Raw genomic sequence first — 18,921 nt, forward strand, 5'->3', positions numbered from 1 at the left:
CCGATTCGCTGCTTTGCCAGCAGTTTTTTGTGCCGTATCGAGTGCTGATAAGCACTTTTGGCTACGCATGGCAAATGGGTCTCAGCTATCCGCCGCTGTGATTTGGCCCGATCCCAGCTGGATAATGGCAGCTGGGCAATCGAGCTGACGGCGCCGAGAAAGTAGGGAAAGAAGAGAAAGAGGAGAAAGAGAAAAGGAGCGAAGCGCAAGACGAGAGGAATATGGTACAGCACAAAAATAAAATAAACGCCGCAAGAATTTGAATTTTGCATCCCACGAACATCAACGACGGACGTCAGCAGAAGCAGCAGCCGAAGCAGCAACAGCAATAACAGGAGAAGCAGCAGCAGCAATAAAAACAGAAAAAACACTAGCAGGAACAACAACAGAAATAACAGCAGCGGCAGCAGCTGCGACAGCAGTAAAAGAGGCAACAACAAGCAGCGCACAGCGGCAATAACAGAGCCAGCAGCAATATCACGAAAGCAATAATAACATCACTTATAGTAGCCATAAGAATAGCAGCAGCAGCAACAACAGCAGCTTAAACAGCAGCAGCAGCAACAACAGCAGCTTAAACAGCAGCAGCAACAACAACAGCAGCTTAAACAGCAGCAGCCACAACAACAGCAGCAGCTTAAACAGCAGCAGCAACAAGAACGACAGCAACAGCACTAACAGCAACAACAACAGCCGCTGCGACAACAGCAACATCGACGACGACGGCGACGGCAACGGCGACTGCGACGTCAACGCCTCTGCCGGCGAACCGCTATGGCCGGAGTAAAGAAAAAGCCGCGGACGAGCGGCCACATTTTCAGTTCAGTTCCAACGCTCCGAGTGAAGTGAGCACGCAGCAGCAACAAACGAGCAACAGCGACAGCAGCAGCAGCAACTGGCCACGGCAGCAACATCGTTTCGAATTTCGATTTCGAAACAGTTCTAGAATTGCCTGCGCTTGCGCTAGAAAACTCTTCGCTTGCCGTTTTCAAAAATAATCAACAGCTGTCCCATCCAGCACTCTAAAAACCGTTTCTTGTTCGGAGTGCGAGTGTGATTCACCCCAGTCTTCAGTCTTCCGATCTTTCAATATCCCACTAGGAACTGAGAACTCTGAGATATTACACAAAACGAGAAGAACAGACAAAAATAAACACAAAACACGTGCGGTTTCTTGGCGGTTTTGAGGCGGTTTTCGTTTACTGGCTGTGTTTTGTTTTATGCAAATCGGCATTAAACTCAATCGTACGAATACGGATTGCAAATCGGTTGGTGCCAAACAAATTATATAATTTGCCATAAACAACTAACGTTTGTTAGTTGTCGTCGAGTGCAAGGTGGGTTCCAGTTCCTAATGCAAATGTTGCTAACAATTTGATTCTATTACAATTACTTAAAGTTTATTTAGTTCTAAGCTGCATATTTATTAATGGTGTTATTTCCGATCAAGTTTTTAAGGTCACAAGAATAAGTTATGTGTTAATATTGCGCTCTAATTATAATAGATCGTTAACCTGAAAACGGTGTCATAATTGCTTAGTTAACTGCATATAACTAATTCGTATTTCAAGGCGCAAAACATTTAAAATACTACTTAAACGAGGGCTAACTATAGCCATATTGACATAAATAGTGATTTAACGCCTGATTTTATCGTGTTCTGACTGCTCAGAAAAACGTGATATACATATTAATGCTTCGGTTAGAACAGTAAGCTGATAACTAAGTAATTTTGTTATTTCAATTATTGTAATTAGCGGATGTTGAAGTCTAAACATAAAGTGAAATCAATGCAAACTGCAAAGTACATATGCTACATACATAAGTATGTATATATGGGCCTATTGATGACTAATGAACTCTAAACATAATTGCTTTTATTTGTAAGCAAATCTGACCTCCCGCGAGAAAAGTGGCGAATTTAGTTAGTTTTCCCACATATACGGGTTGTCGGAAGATGACGTATGACGCCATGTGACCATATAGAAGTCGTATATAGTCGTAGCCCACTCGATTGGCTGGCAGATGCCGTTTTCCATGGGGACGCCAGTTTAATAACATGGCAACATGCCACACAGGCAAGGACAATAATTTCGGCTATATATATCCTTTCCTCACACATGCGGGCATAGTTTTGTTGCCATTGTTGTTCATGTTGTTATTGTTGTTGCCAGGACGTCAGTAAATATTTGCAGCACAAATTGACCAAACGCCATCTAAACTCGCAGTTAATTGGTTGTACCAACTTACACTAGTTGCCATGGCTCGATTTCAGACTTAAGACCCTGTCTGCCTCACATGCACGTGTCCGTCTGGCGATAACTAACATGCAACAAATCGCACATAGCCAACGAATTTCCATTTGCACCACCGCAAATGTTTCAATAATTTATCGCGGCGCCAGCAGAACTGAACAAAAGAAAGATAATGACAGCGCAGTGCAATTGCGGGTATCAAGGAACGTCTAAAAAAGATATATGCATATCAGTTAAACTACATTTTCGCTGGTAAAAAGATATTTAGATAGTAAATATCATATCAAATATATATATATTTAACTACTGATTCACTGGACTGGTGCAAATTTGATTAGCCTACGGTTTTTACCCAATTTTACTCTTGGACGCGAAAGTAGCCAAGTTTGCGGCGCTTTTGGACGCCACTCAAGTATCATTATATTTAGAATTTCTGATTTCTGGGCGGCGGCATTTGAAGACGTAGACGACGGTGGCGATAAGGAAAACGGGGACCGCTTTCCGGGGAGGGGGCACCAAGCGGCGTAGTTATGAATGAGCCAAGAGCCGCCGCTTGTGTGTGATATAATTGCCTTGAGTCATGGGACGCATGCATATAGTATATAGAATATTCACTCCTCTGGTGAAAATACATTTCGTGGGCACGTTCAGGTACGAACACGAGACACCAGCGATAAGATAAGATAGTCAACAAAAAAAAAAAAAAGAAGAAAAAAGGAAGGTGGAGGGTAAATCATGGTGGGGTTACTTCGTAAAAAGTTTCATTAACTTTGCAGACTATTAATATCGCATATTTCAGATGTCTATCATATCAGCCTGCCATATTTCGTTTCCAATTTATAAAACTCGTCTAACCTCTGGTATATTTCCACTTGCAGAGCGGCACTTAGAGGCGTCGTCATGTCCAACACGGAGAAAGGAGGTCTGCACAGAGTGCGAAGTAAGTAGATAAAGTGATATGATATCACTATCATACGTGATAAGACGCCACTCAATATCCTGGTTATTTCATATAGCACCAAACCACCAAACTTATTAACTGCATTTTGAGATGCATTGTGATTGAGGAACTTTCGAGTTGAAATTTAATATTTATGCGAAATAGTTAGAGATTTGTGGTTACTGTTTCCAGTTGAGTTTCCAGTGTTCACCTGCTGTTTAGACAGTCGAAAGTGCCAGAACAAAGTGGCCCAGTGAACCGCAGCGCTTTTCAATGGCCGAGCCCCTTTTTTCTTTGTTTCTAATAAGGGGCCAGATAAGGCGGCCAGAAACCGCATGACGCCACTGAAAAATGGGGAGCGCCAGGGTCAGTAGGCTTGGAAGTCGAGCAGAGTGCCCATGTTTGATGGGCAATTGAATTGCAACTCGGTTAACATAAACAAATCGATTTGACTCCTCCTCCGTTCAGTTCAGTTCGATTGGTGTCAACGAGACAACTTGTATTGAGGTTACAAATCAATTGGGCTCTGTGATTCAATTGAATGCTGATTGACTTTCCGGTTCCTCCATCGCTCCTCCATCGCATGTCAATTTTCATATATATAATATTTTTGAGATTATTGTGTGCTTTGTTATAATAAAGTGCAACAACATATAGTAGAGTGATTAGATCAGCAAGATCATTATCATAACTGAATATACATAAATCCTGGATAGAGGACTTTTACCTTGACCTATTTTTCTCCGTTCGTCAGCTGATCGTTCGTAGATTATTCGCTAAATTAGCTTAATAAGCGTTTAGTAGGAGAAATCCTTAGATATAGACGTTGATAACATATCTAATGGGTTTTTCTGCTATGACAACCTGACCCAGTTGTGTCAATGGAAATGTGATAAATATTTAATCGTATCAGCCTCGACACCTTCTCAACTTCTCGATCATTGACACCTGGTGCACCCCATACTTATACCCAAACCCAAACCCATACCCATACCATGCCTATCCATCCATGGGCAGGCACTCCTCGAATCCTCAGGATGTCATCAATACGGACAAGGACACGCCCACGTCGTGGGACAACTGGAGAACTGCGCAGTTGGGCGACCTCATGACGCCATTGTTATGACATTTCCACGGAGTACAACCACGCATTGAACTATGCAAACAGATTAGCACAGTCACGCTAACTAAACACGTTAGTTTGGTCTACTCCAAAAGCCCCCCACCCCCCTGAAATTGTTTAACAATTCAAGTTCCGTTTTTGCTGATGGAAAGCTAAGTTCATGGACTACATTTCGAGTACATTTCGCAATTAATTGAACCACTTTTGCGTGTGGTTGTTGTGTCGAAGTTTGCTAATATCCCACCAACGACGGTCATCCGACTGTTTACTTGCTAATTTGTACTTTTGAAGCTGTTTAGCACTTTAGAGCCAGACAATCAGTGAATCAGACAGGTGAAGTGGCTGAGGTGGAGGGGGTTGGTTGATCGCATGTTTCAGTGCACATTTCGTCGATCCCGTGAGCAATCATGAATGATAGTGAAGATTCGAGCTCTAACCATAAGTCAAATTGTTCAATTAGCAGGAAAATATGAAAAATGGTGAGAAATACGTCTCACAAATTCCAAAATGCACTCGTTTATAGCCTCTAATTGGGGGGAGTTGGTATCAAAACTGACTTTGACGATGCTAATTGGATACGTTATCCCACGAGACAATTACAAATTCAATAAACACTAAAACAAACTGAAATTCATATCGATTAGACAGCTAATAGTATGGATATTCATTACAAACTCGTGTAATTCACACCCACTCACTCGCTCGCAAATAAAACAGGAAGGTGTGATTCATGCCTGGTTTTTAAAGGTTTTTATTGTTTTTTGACATTGTGCTTTGAGTAAACACAATTCAAGGTGCTTAAGTAATTTAAAGGTTTCACAAAAAATGGGAATTTGCAAATTGACAAAAATGTATAGTCAAATAATTGAACAGTTTTTTTGATAATAAAAACGTGTTCTTCTTTGGGGAGAAATTACATTTCAATAGTAATTTGAGATTAAACCTATAATTTATCATAAACAAATTTCAAAGAAAAGCATTCAATTTAAGTGGTATATAATAGTGGTAGATAATAGAAGTTGAACTAAAAAACATTCGTCTGAGCTGGGCTATCACATTTATTTGCGTTTGTAAATTCCCCAGAGGAACTGCTTTCGAGTCTCATTTGAATCCACATTTGAATCCGGCGGGTATTCACCCTTGGCAACAGACTGTGGGTCGTCGTCTGGAATTAATCAAACAGCCAAGTGCCGCCACAAGTAATGAATAATGAGCATGTGCTCCGTTCATTCCGCTTACGATAAATTGTTATTAAACTTTTGTCACTTAACGTCGATTTGCGTGTACTTGATCCCTCAGTTTTATTAATGACTCTCATGATTGGCACTCCATTGTAGGCATTCTGCAACAGGTTCAATTGTTCTATTCGTCTGCTTAATATGCATTAATTAAGACTTGTGTAGTTTTTGTGCAATAACGAGATTGCTTTTAATAAAGCTGTAACAATTTCTTGCTTTTAATTAAGCTGTAATAATTTCTTGGAATTTTTAAAGTTGTTTACGCCGCGGCCAGCAAATCGAATTTGTTTATAATTTTATGTCTTGCGGCGTATGTACTTCCGTTGCACATGGCACACTTAATAATTAAATTTGGAACCAGAAATTTCAAGTATTTCGACAATTAAAGTTCCAACGTTAATCAAATCAACAAGTCCAGACAGTACAAAAAAAATGCTGGCTTTGACCCGCAAGACCCCTTAATCATTCAGAGCGAGCGATAGTCAAATATGGCGAGACAAGCCTCCATTGATGCTTCTGAAATCATATTTATAATACACAATATATTTTCATTCTATATTTATATATAGAACCGTCCTTAGTCAAGGCAACGCGTGTCTCAGTTTCGAGTGCCAAAGTTCGGCAGTAGTTTTCGACTATTTGCGAAATAGTTGCTGATAATTTTGATGGGTCCAGAAAATATTGACACTTGGCGACGAGCCCCCTTTTATACATGCATATATATAGTTTTTACTGCCAGCTATAAATATATACATACGACGGGGTCTGAGACCCCAGACAAGTTGTTTACAACCTGTAGCTCTTCATTAGCCGGCACGTGCATCTATGAGATATGACCGGAGGAAATGACAACTTGAAGATACATTCATGGGTAGAACAGCTCATACCAGTCATATCTTATGCTGGATTAAAGTGATTCGGGTATTGGCAATCAGATTGGCGTTCTTTTGATGTTTGCATGGGCCACTTTATGGCCAAATGCAGACAAGTCAATAAAAGTTCTGGCTTTCCTGCTTCAGACATCAGACACCAGACACATTGCATTCCATAAACTTATCAGTCTCGATTGGTGCCGTAAATCTATACAAGTTCCTCCTCCTCAACACTGATTGCACTTTGAACGGCAAGCGCCACAAGTGCAGGGTCCCAATTGTAAATTTCCATGGAAGATTTCCCAGCTCGATTCAAATCTAGGACAATGGCGAAGATGGCGATGGGACAGTTCCTCGAGAGATGGCCAGTGAATCACAATGGTCGATTGCCCAACAAAAGTGATAAGTGATGCGGCTGTGTGTGCATTCAACAGACGGCAATTGGCACAATAATTCAGCAATTAATTAGCTTATTGCTTATTGTTGAAGTGGAACCAGTTCCACAGAAACAGAAATAGAAACAAAAACTCGAAAACAAACAATGTCGTCGTTGTCGTTGTCGTTGTCGTGGCATTACAATTCACTCGTTTTCAACGAGGCCAGTTCCGTAAATCAGTTAGTTGCAAACGGAAATGCAGTTGGCCAGCACAACAAAGCCAATAATTGCCGCTAGAAGGCGACGCGGCAATGTCATCCATCCGACATACATATATAGATGCTATATTGGGTGTTTGTGAACAGATACTTACAGTGCGTTTCGACGTTTAAAACTAAGTTGGTATATATATTTTTGGTGATTTTAAGTGGTGTTCTTTTCAATATAATCAGTTTAAGATCTGATTGATAGTTTTCTACTGAAAGATAGCTACAGAAACACAACAAATCGAGGACAAACCGTCCTTAGCTCCACTGTAAACGTGATCACATGCCAAATCCAGACACAATCGATTGATCTCAACTGATCTCGAAATTGTGTTTTGCATTTCCCCTTGTGGGTAATACCTGCACCACTTAGGTTGGCACAAATCTGTTGTGACTACGATTGGAAATCGGGTGTGTGGGTGCTGTGGTGCTGTGTGGTAATGGCTACAAATCGAATCTGAAAAGTGGGCTCGTGGCTGGCGCGCCTTCGCCATAACTCATACGCCACGTTGCGCCCGCCACGATCCCGTGACAGGAAAATGACTTGGCACCTTGACGGAAAATCAGTGCGCATTTGTGTGACGTCGATGCGGGCCTTTCTTTCTTTTGCACGGATGGCAAATGGATGGAAAATTTTTTGGCCCCAACCAAAATGCCCACGCAAATGCTGAGGACATTCCACCAGAAAATCCGAAAGCCGATCACATGCGTTCCATCCATTCGAGGAGAAAATCTATATGAGTCGGTCGCAGCTGATGACGATATCGGTGGCTAACTTTCACCAACACACTCTATCGCCCAGCCGATTTTGAAGGTCAGGAATGGCCAGAGAGAATCGAGAGTGTATATAGTGGGTATATAGACTATCGGCGGTGGGTGTGTACCCAGTGCCCGCATTCGAACGCCAGAGAGTCATTATAAATAGATCCGAAAGTGTAAAGGAAGACGGAATATACACAAATGAAATGGATTGAAAATAATAAAAGACGGAATGTACTTAGAAACGTACAAGACATTTTCGAAATTGCTTTTGCGTCAACCCAAAAGTGCCGGATATGCGTCTTTTTGAAAATATTAAAAATTACTATTTAAAAGCAAAAGCGACAATCAATCGATTGAGTTCCATCTTCCCCTCAAGTAACACTTAATTGGTACGCTGTTTTTGGTGAATAAATTTAAGAATTTCCCGAGAAATCAATGAACCCCGTAACGAACTGAGATTCACTTGTTGCTCGATCGTAAAAAGCAGTAATTTAAGTATGACGTTTTGCCCGTATTCATTTCGTTTTATTTACTTGCCGGCTATTTTTAAGTTTCTGCCTTTCTTTGATGGGATTTTTATGTTGGCGCGGACTGGCGAACTTGTTTAAACTCAAGTAGAGCATCAACGAAAGCCAATAAAGGCTAAAGATCGCCGCAAAAATAAAACAAAATGAAATGAACTAAGGGAACGAAACAGAGCCAAATCAAATAACTTTTCGCACGAGACAGGCGAAATTCTGAGAACAGTTTGTCAAAATCCAGTTGACCCGGCAGTTGGATACCCAAATAATTTCGACCGTTTTTAGCCGGTTTTCTGTGCTTCTTCGCTGTAAAGATCAAGCCTGGCCTTCACTTAATTTATTGGCAAAAAGATAGCACAAAGCATTAGTTTGTTGATAAACAAAGTTTTAAACAAATGAACAGTTTGAGGCGACAATTAATCAAGAACTCTTCTGTTGGAGGCAAACAAGTTTCCGCCATTCAAATTCTCGGAAGGAGTCACAGACTTCAGAATTCGAGATGATGAGTAAGATCAGTTTGAGAACCCTTGATGAGTTCATTCGGATAAATTAGAGCTCTGTCTCGACTTCTATTCAATTTCATTATCATCCATAATATGTGCTTAATGGGAATGGAATTTACAAGTTGAATAACTGGATTGATTAATTAGTTGTGGTGCAAGCAAAAGCCCTTAAAAGTTTTTCGCCAATCTTAGCGAATTTAATTTATAAAAAATTTAATTTATGGTTAGAAATTCCCACACATTGGGAATTATTTTTAGCTACTATTGCAGATAAGAAAATTTACTACTTTAAAGTCATAGTCCTTGCCAGTTTACGACACTAATTTATTATAATTTATTTCCCCTGTGGAAGTGGAAGTCGTATAAATCAATCCTTATCAATATATATAGTGGCGGTAATTTGCGGCACACGCTTATTTAGCATTGATTTGAGCTGATGATGAGGTGTTAGGCATTCGGACATGCCCCAGAAATTAACAGAGCGCTACTTGTTAATGATCCAAACTTTCCCATTGACGTACCCTCTTGGTCAATGCCAATCACAGACCACCTGAGTTCACAATATCCCCCGATATTTGGGCTTTAGTTCTGTTCCGATCCGATACGATCCTACTATTCGTTTTTGGGAGGAGAAACTGGTCTATGTCGAAACCTTGCCGATATTTTTGTGAATTTATTTTTATTTGTGTATTTTGGGCACGTTTTTCTGGTTATATCGAGAATTGAGAATTTATAGCAAACATGACTAGAGATTCGTATTTTTTAACGCTTTTTTGATGGTTCAGTTTCGGTTATTTTCGAGTGCTAATTTGAATACAAGTCGAGTGTCTCGGTTTATTGTTGCTCCGCTCGTTTGATGATACTCACCGATGTCTAGACAAGCCGCCGAGTGGCGTTATTTTCGTATTTATTTTTTTTGCATGACATTAACATGATATTGGGGCAATAATCAGCGAGGTGGGCGTGTCCCGTCCAGACAGGCGATAGACTGGCCCCGATAGTCGCTTCCCCCAGCTGATAGCGATTTTTTCTGCTTTTTTTTTGTATATTTTTGTATGGGAAAGTCGTTTGAAGCCAGTTTATTATTTATTATAATCGGTTGGCTTATGAATTTACACCGTCACTTGTGAGCATTTCCCTGAGGTTGAAGTGGGAGTTAACTGGAGTTCAACGCCACTTGAAATTTATTAATGTGATTTGCGAAAAATGCAGCCCGACTCGAACAATGCACTTTGCCACTTAATAACCGCCCAAAAAGTGACAGCCTCAGTCCGAGTTGAATGTGGACACCACTTAATGATCTTCGAATTCATGTCTTTGGCATCGAAAAAAAATAAGCTGATTCAGTGGTGATTTTCACTGGGCTTCTTCCTCTCGAAATCCAGCTGCACCCACAATAAGGCGATCCTCAAATCAAATTCATGGGCCATTCGATATGCTATTGAGGTCACCTGGCAACGACGGTTAAGTTTTGTCATTGCGATTTTATTGGCTCATTACTATGGGTAATTAATGCTTTTATCTGGGCTGCATCGTGTAATGAAAACAACAGATTACATCAGATAATAAGTGTAGTGGGCGGGATATAGTGAGTTGATAACAAATCAGTTAAAATGGGTGTAAACAAAACGTGTATTAGTTTTATATGCATTAAATGAGCTTCATAATGCAGGCTTTAGACTTTATTTTACTTGAAGAATATATTTTTTAAAAGTTATTCTGCTCAATTAAAATGTAGTAAAGTTTTGTTATCAGAAATTGGGTCGTTCTTTGGGTGTGTTTTTTGCTTAGTCGCTGGTCGCCTGATTTTCGGCAGCATGGGAATATTCCAGAGCTGAATTTTAAGTGCCTAACCTTCCGACGACCCCGACGACGAAGCTACGACTTATTCGCCATGTACTACAGTATCAATGCCTTGCATTCTACTATATGATTAATTGGACACCGCTCTTCCCTTCCAGACTTCCTGTCATGCCGCCAAGTTCTGAACCTGCTGACCATGCTCGGCTTCATGCTGAACTACGCCCTGCGAGTGAACCTCACCATTGCCATCGTGGACATGGTCCAAACCAATGAGACATCATCGGGCAACGCCACTCTAACGGGGAATGGTACGGCGCTCAATGGCACTGCATCGCCGGACGGAGTGGATGTGAACGAGGAGCGGTTCCCCTGGGACAGCTACCAGACCAACTTTGTGCTGGGCTGCTTCTTTTGGGGCTACATCCTCACCGAACTGCCGGGCGGTCGTCTTGCCGAGCTGATCGGTGGACGCCGCGTCTTCGGACATTCCATGCTGTGGGCCAGTCTGCTCACTTTGATCACGCCGCTGGCGGCGCACATCAACTACGTGGTGCTCATCGTGGTGCGAGTGGTGCTCGGCTTCATGCTGGGCGCATCCTGGCCAGCCATTCACCCTGTGGCCGCTGTCTGGATTCCGCCCATGGAGCGCTCCAAATTTATGTCCAACATGATGGGTAAGTGAAAGAGTTCCTTGTCCGTAGAAACTCTCTTAAGCGGACAGCCTTATTGTCCGCCCAAGAGAGAGACTTCCTTTCATTGTAGAGACTTCTTTTCTCTAACATATATTTACTTTTTATTCGATAGCTTCTTCCCTTGGTGCTGCAATCACCATGCCCATCTGCGGCTACCTGATCTCCGTCGCTGGCTGGGCCAGTGTTTTCTATCTGACAGGAGCCGTGGGTCTGCTGTGGTCCTTGGCCTGGTTCACCTTTGTCTATGAGACACCAGCCACGCATCCCAGGATTACTGCCGAGGAGAGGCGGGAGATCGAGGAGGCCATTGGCACCTCTACCTCCAAGAAGCGTCCGAGCCACGTGCCCTGGGGCCAGCTGCTCTGCTCTCCGGCTGTGTGGGCCATCATCATCTGTCACGGACTGGCTGTCTTTGGATTCTTCACCGTTGTCAATCAGTTGCCCACATTCATGTCCAAGATTCTGCTCTTCGATATCAAAAAGGTGGGTTTGTTGGACAAGGCTTATCTGGGATTTTATCTTTACTAATAGATTTGTTCTTCTGCAGAATGGTTTGTTCTCGTCGCTGCCTTATCTGGGCAAATACGTCATGGCTGTGGCTTCATCCTACCTGGCTGATTACCTGCGCAAGAAGGGCACTTTGAGCACGACGGCCACCAGGAAGCTATTCACTACGTTTGGTAAGTAAATTGTAATATCATTTATGAGTATTTCAAGCTTATACCCAATATTTTCCTATTTACAGCTCTTGTGATTCCGGGACTTTTGATGATTGTGCAAGTGTTCCTGGGCTACGATGCCACCTGGTCTGTCACCATCTTCTCGCTGGCCCTGTTTGCCCATGGAGCTGTGACCGCTGGTTATCTGGGCAATGGCTTGGATATTGCACCGAACTTTGGAGGAACCATTTTCGGACTGGCCAACACGCTGTCTTCCTTTGGTGGCTTCCTCTCCACGTGGATGGTGGGCGCCCTCACCTACAAGGATGTACGTGAACCTAGCTTACAATTCTATATTATACAAAATATTAATTTGAGTGTTCTACTAAACCAACAGAATTCCTTCCATTCGTGGCAAATTGTGTTCTGGATTCTAGCGGCCACCTATATCTCGGGCGCTGTGGTGTTCGCCATCCTTGGCAGCGGTGAACTGCAGCCGTGGAACAATCCTCCAGAGCGCGTTAAGATCAGCGATATCAACCAGGAGGAGGGTGTGCCACTCAAGAACGAGAAGTGATTTTACATCGCCAGTGAGACCCATTCGGTGCCACTGCGTTTCCTGATGAGCGGAAGGAAATGAGAGCCAAGTGGAAGCTGTCAACCCACCGAGAATCGTCGTCCGCACAAGTTATAGTTGTTGCTACTGCACCATTGAGATTACGGGGCTTTCATTTGGCAATCCCTTAATCAGAGAACTTCCGACCGAAAGGCACCGAACGAAGGCACACTCAGTACACAGAGAAAAACATGATATGAAAGACATTATTTTTATAGACACTGCATGGTTTTTTTCGCACAAAGAACACACACAAACATCTCATACCCATAGAAAACCCCAAAAACAAAAAAAAAAAAACCACTGTACACCGATGCACTTGTCTGCTAAATGGAAATTGACTATATTTATAAGTAATATTTACTTTAGTACGCCTACATATGTAACTGTAGGCGATATGTATGTAGCCTAAATGATTAATAGTATTCTGTATGTCCACAGAGCGCACAGTTGGCTGGTGGAAGGACCTCATCCTAATGTCGATCCACAATCAGCTGCTGTGCCCCATATGTTTCGTTTAATTTATAATTTAGCACATAACTACTGCCTAGCTTAGATGAACAAAATACTTATGCAAGTAGGGAAATACATAAATATTTGCCGATAGTGTAGCTAAGTTGATAAATCATGTAACTTTGTACTATACTTGACTATTTATGTAATTAATTTAAACATTTCTAAGTTCATAATAAAGCGTAACTCAGAAAGAAAGAAGAAAGTCGGTGTTTCAATGGATAATTTAGCAACTTATTACACACCTAAAATCTTTATTTGTTTAAAAACAAAGTGCAAATTACGCCAGATACTTTTAATGTTTCATTTACAACCAGTTTTTAATGTATTTAAGCAATTTAACGTTTACTTTACATTTATAACTGAATAAATGTATGTAATGTATGTAATATAATGTAATGTAAATGTATAAATATACATGATTTTTACATGACCTAGATTTGCTTACATTTTGTTGCCTACCTTTAGGCGGGCCAAAAAACGATTCGCTGCTAGTTAACATTCATGTTAAACGTGCAACAGCAACAGAAGAGAAAAACTAAAGAGTGCGGCACAGAGAGCGGCATTGGTGTGACCGTGGGCCCGGGAACGAATAATGTTGCCTAAAAACGAGAGTGCGAACTTTAGCGTAACGCGCGTCACAAGAACTGGCCACACCACACCGCAGACACTCAGTTTTTCGTTCGAAAATTTAACGGCTCTCGAACCGTTCGGACGTGTCGCTCTCGGTGCGCGTGTGTGTGAGTGGCGAATATAAATATCGGGGAAAAAGCTCGCACGTGCGACGCTTGCGAAAAAAATATTGGAAATATATATATGTATATGTATGTGGCGAAGAGAGGCGCCCAGCCAGGCGGAATACAAATAAATATTCAATAACGAGTGCAAAAATAATTTGCAAGCGCTAAAAAGATTTATAAATAGTGCAACAACAACGGCAGCAACAGCAACAACCACACCACCACCAAGAGCAACAGCAACAACAACAACAAAAGCGACACAATAAAAGAATTTGTCAGGCGGCGTTTGTTTTTGTTCTCCCTCGCTCTCCCTCGCTGTCTCTCTCTTTCTGTCTGTGCCGTGCTTTCCTTTCCGTCTCTGTCTGCCGCCGGCCTTCGTCGCGTGTGTGCGTGTGTCCCCGTGTGCGTGTATATAAATATATGTGTGTGTGTGTGCGTGCGTCGTCTGTGCAGCGCAAAGATAAAAAAGTTCAGAAATTGAGATATACGAAATGAAATACAAAAATTCAACTTAAGAAATTGCGCCGAAGTGAAGGAATTAATTTATGGCGAAAATTTAATAAGTGCATGGCAAAGGAATAGAAAAAGTGCGCACAAGTTGTACACAGCCGACAAAAGCCGGCCCCCGATTTATATATATGTATTTCTTCTAAAAATACGACTCAAATAATATCGAAATATTCGAAACACGCGACAAAAGTTTTGAAGGCAAGAAATTTTGAATCCTGTGTGCGAGTCTGCGAGCTGAAATGCCGTCGGCAAAATGCAAATGCAAATGCAACGAAATTAGTTAAACTAGCTCTCTCACTGACAAAATCAAACTAAAACCAATCCAATCATCAACGAATGTGCCAAATTGTTAAGTGAAGTGCAAGTGAAGAAGTCGCAACGATTGTAGCCGTAACCTTTCAAGTAATCAATAGTATGGATCCCAATCGTAACCCAATAAACAAATAAAGAGTTTAGATAAACAGCAACACAGCAACAGCAACTATCTTGCATAAACCAGTTGAAAATCGAGAAGGATCACAATTGGCATCTGGTGAAAATGGAGTACTAGTGGCAGCGGAAACTGGTTAACTAAAGTATTGCCCACAAAATGACCGAATACGTAACGCCCATGATCAGCACCGTCTTGAAGAAATACCAGACGAGTGCCACGAAATCGCTCCAGGGACCAGGACACGCCCTCACCACCGCCGGTGTCCTCGACATCGTCACCAATGGCAGGAGCGAGAGTCCCCGAGAGCACAATGGCAAGTGCCAGGCATCACCGCCAGTTGTGGCGCTGATCAAAAAGGAAATACTCAGTTCGCCGGAGCCGCAGGATCTCCATCACCACCATCATCACGATTGCTCGACGAGGGGCACACCGCCACAGATATATTCACCCGCCACGCCACCCAGGGAACTATCACAGCCGATTCTATCGGTGGCGGATGCGGGATGCGGCGAATTGTACGAGACGAAACTGGAGGGCAAGACCATTGGTTGCTTCTCTGTGGGCGGCGAGATGAGACTGTGCCTGCCACAGTTCCTCAACAATGTCCTCAACGACTTCTCCCTGGAGCAGATCAACAGGATCTTCGATGAACTGGGCATCTACTGCTCGCAGTGCACGAACGATCAGCTGGTGGAGTTCAAGGCCGCCAAGATCCTGCCATCCGATGTCAAGGCCAGTGGCCTGATCACCCGTACCGATGCGGAGCGCCTCTGTGCCGCCCTGCTCCATCGCTCGGACCGGAATAGCTATGTGCCGATCGAGAGTTTGGCCAAGGGAGCGCTCAGCTTTCACGTGTATCACAAGTGCTTTGGCAAGTGCGAGGGCATCTGCACCCCGGACATGTACTCCTACCAGAAACCGACCTGCATCAAGTGCCTGGAGTGCGACGGCTGGTTCTCGCCCCAGAAATTCGTGGGTCATGTGCATCGCAAGTTCGAGAACCACACCTGCCACTGGGGCTTCGATTCGCGCAACTGGCACGACTACCTCCATGTGGCGCTCGATGTGGAGAATCGCGAGAAGTACCAGATCATCCTCGATCAATTGAAGGAGGTGGAGCTTAAAGAGATGCACAAGGCGCAGCGGGAATTGGATCACAAGAAGAGAAAGGTAAGTTTGTTTAAGCTTAAGATGCTATCCTGATTACTTCCATGATGCGAAAAGTATAAATAGTTACTATTTTGTCCCTCATTTTCAAAGCAAGCGCTTATAATTAGCTCAATCGACAAGTGCTTGTATTGGATACATAATGTGCACCTTGTTGGGCAGGTCAACAATTTTCCAGAACGCAAGGGGGATTATTATTAACTCGATAATCTTCAACTGCCCGCCCTTCGTCCGCTCAATTATTAAGGCGCTCCCCCCTATTTTTATGAGCTCAAGTTGTATCCACAGCCCAGATCTCAATTCTAATTATGCATAAGAACGAGCGCCCCACGCGGCAGCCACAAAATGCGATACAAACATCACAAAATTCAGCGGCGGCTACTGCGGTTCCATATTAAGACAGCTACGCCGACTTCCATTCACATTCACATTCAATTCGATCTTCTTTAACGACACTTTCTGTTTGCTGTAGCTGTTGAAAATACATAAAAAGCGCTAAATGCACAAAGTAGTGCAAACAAAAAAAAAGGGAGAATATATATTTTTATATACATATATAAGTATAAAAACAAATTTCATCGCTGGCCGTTTATAATGAATTCATAATAATTATAATTTGAATGCAGCTGCAATTTATGGCGCTGGTTTCGTGGCCGGGGTGTAAAACATTTTTTTTTTTCGGCTAGGCCACTTTTTGTGATTATTTATTTAAACTACTTAATTTTATGCTTAAACAGCGTTCGCGAAATATTTTCCCGCAAAGAGACAATAAATAATACATTTTTCCGCTGCTGAATTTTTGTCTCTTATTTGTTTTATTGTCTTTTTTGTTGTTGTATTTTTTGTATATGTTTGTTGTTGTTTAAATGGTTTGTTGTAGCTGCCGCTGCATTTTGCGGTTGCCAATTCGTCTGCCGCATTTCTGAATGTTCTGAATGTTTGCCGTCGCGGCAGCGCAGCCAGCGAATTGGAATGGAGCTTATTTTTAGCTTTCCGCTCAATTTATTTGCGCCTCGTCTCGTCTGCGCCTTGTTCGCAGAATGCGGACAGAAGGCTTTCGATCTGCCAGTACCCTGTAGTTTATCCTGGAATCAGTAACAGTGTCATATGGCGTTTTTAAGCTGGGAAAAAACCTATACCGATGCAATCCAGAATGATATAACTACTTACATCTGCCATGCATTGATCAAAAGTTGTATATATTTGTGCCTTGTACCCAAATATCCATCTAAATTCCTGGAAAATTGTATCTTTGTATCTCATGTTTTGAAATCCTTTTTCTGCACTCAAGAGTATTTCAGACTTCGGAACCCTCTGTTCTGCTAATTTTGTATATTTTTTTTTTTTCTGAGCTTAAGCTGGTGTGTGTGCGATGAAAATCCGCTTCGACCAGCTTCAATGTTAAATATTCAGCAAATAATATTAATGAGCCAGTGCGAGCGGGATGCCCTGATAAGAGTGAGATAGCGAGAGGGGGAGGGGGAGGGGCGCTGGGCGAGGGGTTAGCAACAAAAATAAATCGCAAACCGGTTGCCAACATTGTCTGCTGCAAAGTCTCTGTACTTTGCTCGTTGCTCGGCGTATTCGTTTTGGTCTCGGTTTTGGTTTGGTTTCAGTTTTGATTTTGATATTGGTCTGGGTCTGGGTCTGGGCCCTCGTCTCGTCTCGTCTCGTTATGGGATGTGGATGTGGATGTGTTTTCCGTCTGGCAGAGACGGGGATCCAATCGGATTGGATCGGATCGGTCCTATTGGATCGCATCTGAGCGGAGCTTATGGATTCCTCAGTTGCGGGAACGAGAACGGGAACGGGATTTGTAGGTGGTAGGTGGAAGCTGAAGTTTAAGTCGCAGAAATAACAAAACAAACGCCTGGCGGCATTTTGGTGGCGCACAAAACAAGAGGAACTCGATGGGGGTATTATAAAAGAACAGCACAGAATGTTTTTTGTTGAAAAACAAATAAAACCAAAAATAATACACACACATTACACATGTATAAAAATCAATATTTTCTGACAATGCGCTTAGTTTTTACTATAAAGACGTGAATTAAGCACTATTAAAATGAAGGTTTACTACGAATTCCTAATACGACACACTGGAAACATACAATAAAATATTTTTTAAAATCCTATTTCGATGATTTTGTCACCTTTTTGGGCGCCAATCCAAACACAATCGACTTTCGCTGCACCTACAATTTTGGACTTTGCTTTACAGTCCAAGAATTTAAATGGCGACTCGCAAATTTTTGGAATATTAACATTTGAAATCAAGCTTTGTTTGTTGATGCGGCGCCAACAGGTTTATGTTTATTTTTTGGTATTTTTTTTTGTTTTCGTAACTGTTTTGTTATTTTTGTGTTTTGATTTTGTTTTGGGTTTCGTGTGGCTCGCTTATCGCTCATAAAATGTTCAAATTTATGCTAATCTCTCGTATTAAACTTTTTCTGTTGGCCACTGTCATTCATCGTGTTTTTCTGGTTGTCCGAAATATGATGCCAAACGGAATCCATTGCACAGCACGTTTCTGCAGCGACCAGAAAGAAATTACAAAATTGGGAGAAAAAGCTCCTAGTAATTTTTTTTTTATTGGCTTATCAATGCTTTTTTGGGCCCATTGGTGATAAGGTTTGTGCTCTGTTGGACACGTTTTTGCAAAAACCAAAATCGAGTCAGGGTTTTCGTTTATTTTTCCATCATCTAGCTAAGATTAACTTGAGTTCAGTATTGATAAGAATGGGTCTAAGTTTCTGTGCACATGTCGCTGCCTGAGTTTTACGAGGCGTATAAATATTTTATGATCGCGCATACGCCATGTGGGGCCAACATGAAATTGGAATAAAATTCACTTAATTTTGTAGCCGTAGATTGAAAATTGGAATTCCAAGCAGCTTTGTCTCTTATGTCATCTGCTAATTGAGAAATCATG

General features: G+C 42.1%; 2 protein-coding genes across 2 annotated transcripts in view; both read left to right on the plus strand.

Moving 5' to 3' along the window:
* Positions 1-809: 809 nt before the first annotated feature.
* LOC6526879 (sialin) lies at positions 810-13,340 on the plus strand. Its single transcript, XM_002087943.4, has 7 exons — positions 810-1,337; positions 3,134-3,195; positions 10,818-11,333; positions 11,464-11,834; positions 11,899-12,031; positions 12,097-12,338; positions 12,408-13,340. The coding sequence occupies exons 2-7, from the start codon at positions 3,156-3,158 to the stop codon at positions 12,585-12,587; spliced, it is 1,482 nt and encodes a 493-aa protein (XP_002087979.1). The 5' UTR covers positions 810-1,337; positions 3,134-3,155; the 3' UTR covers positions 12,588-13,340.
* Positions 13,341-13,817: 477 nt separating this feature from the next.
* LOC6526886 overlaps positions 13,818-18,921 on the plus strand; it is an 87,038-nt gene continuing 81,934 nt past the window's right edge. The window contains exon 1 of the mRNA XM_002087950.3: positions 13,818-15,992. Coding sequence (XP_002087986.2) covers positions 14,979-15,992 — 1,014 coding nt within the window. The 5' untranslated portion in view covers positions 13,818-14,978. The remainder of the gene's footprint in view (positions 15,993-18,921) is intronic.

Source organism: Drosophila yakuba, chromosome 2L, assembly GCF_016746365.2.
Source record: "Drosophila yakuba strain Tai18E2 chromosome 2L, Prin_Dyak_Tai18E2_2.1, whole genome shotgun sequence".
Classification (NCBI taxonomy): Eukaryota; Metazoa; Arthropoda; class Insecta; order Diptera; family Drosophilidae; genus Drosophila; species Drosophila yakuba.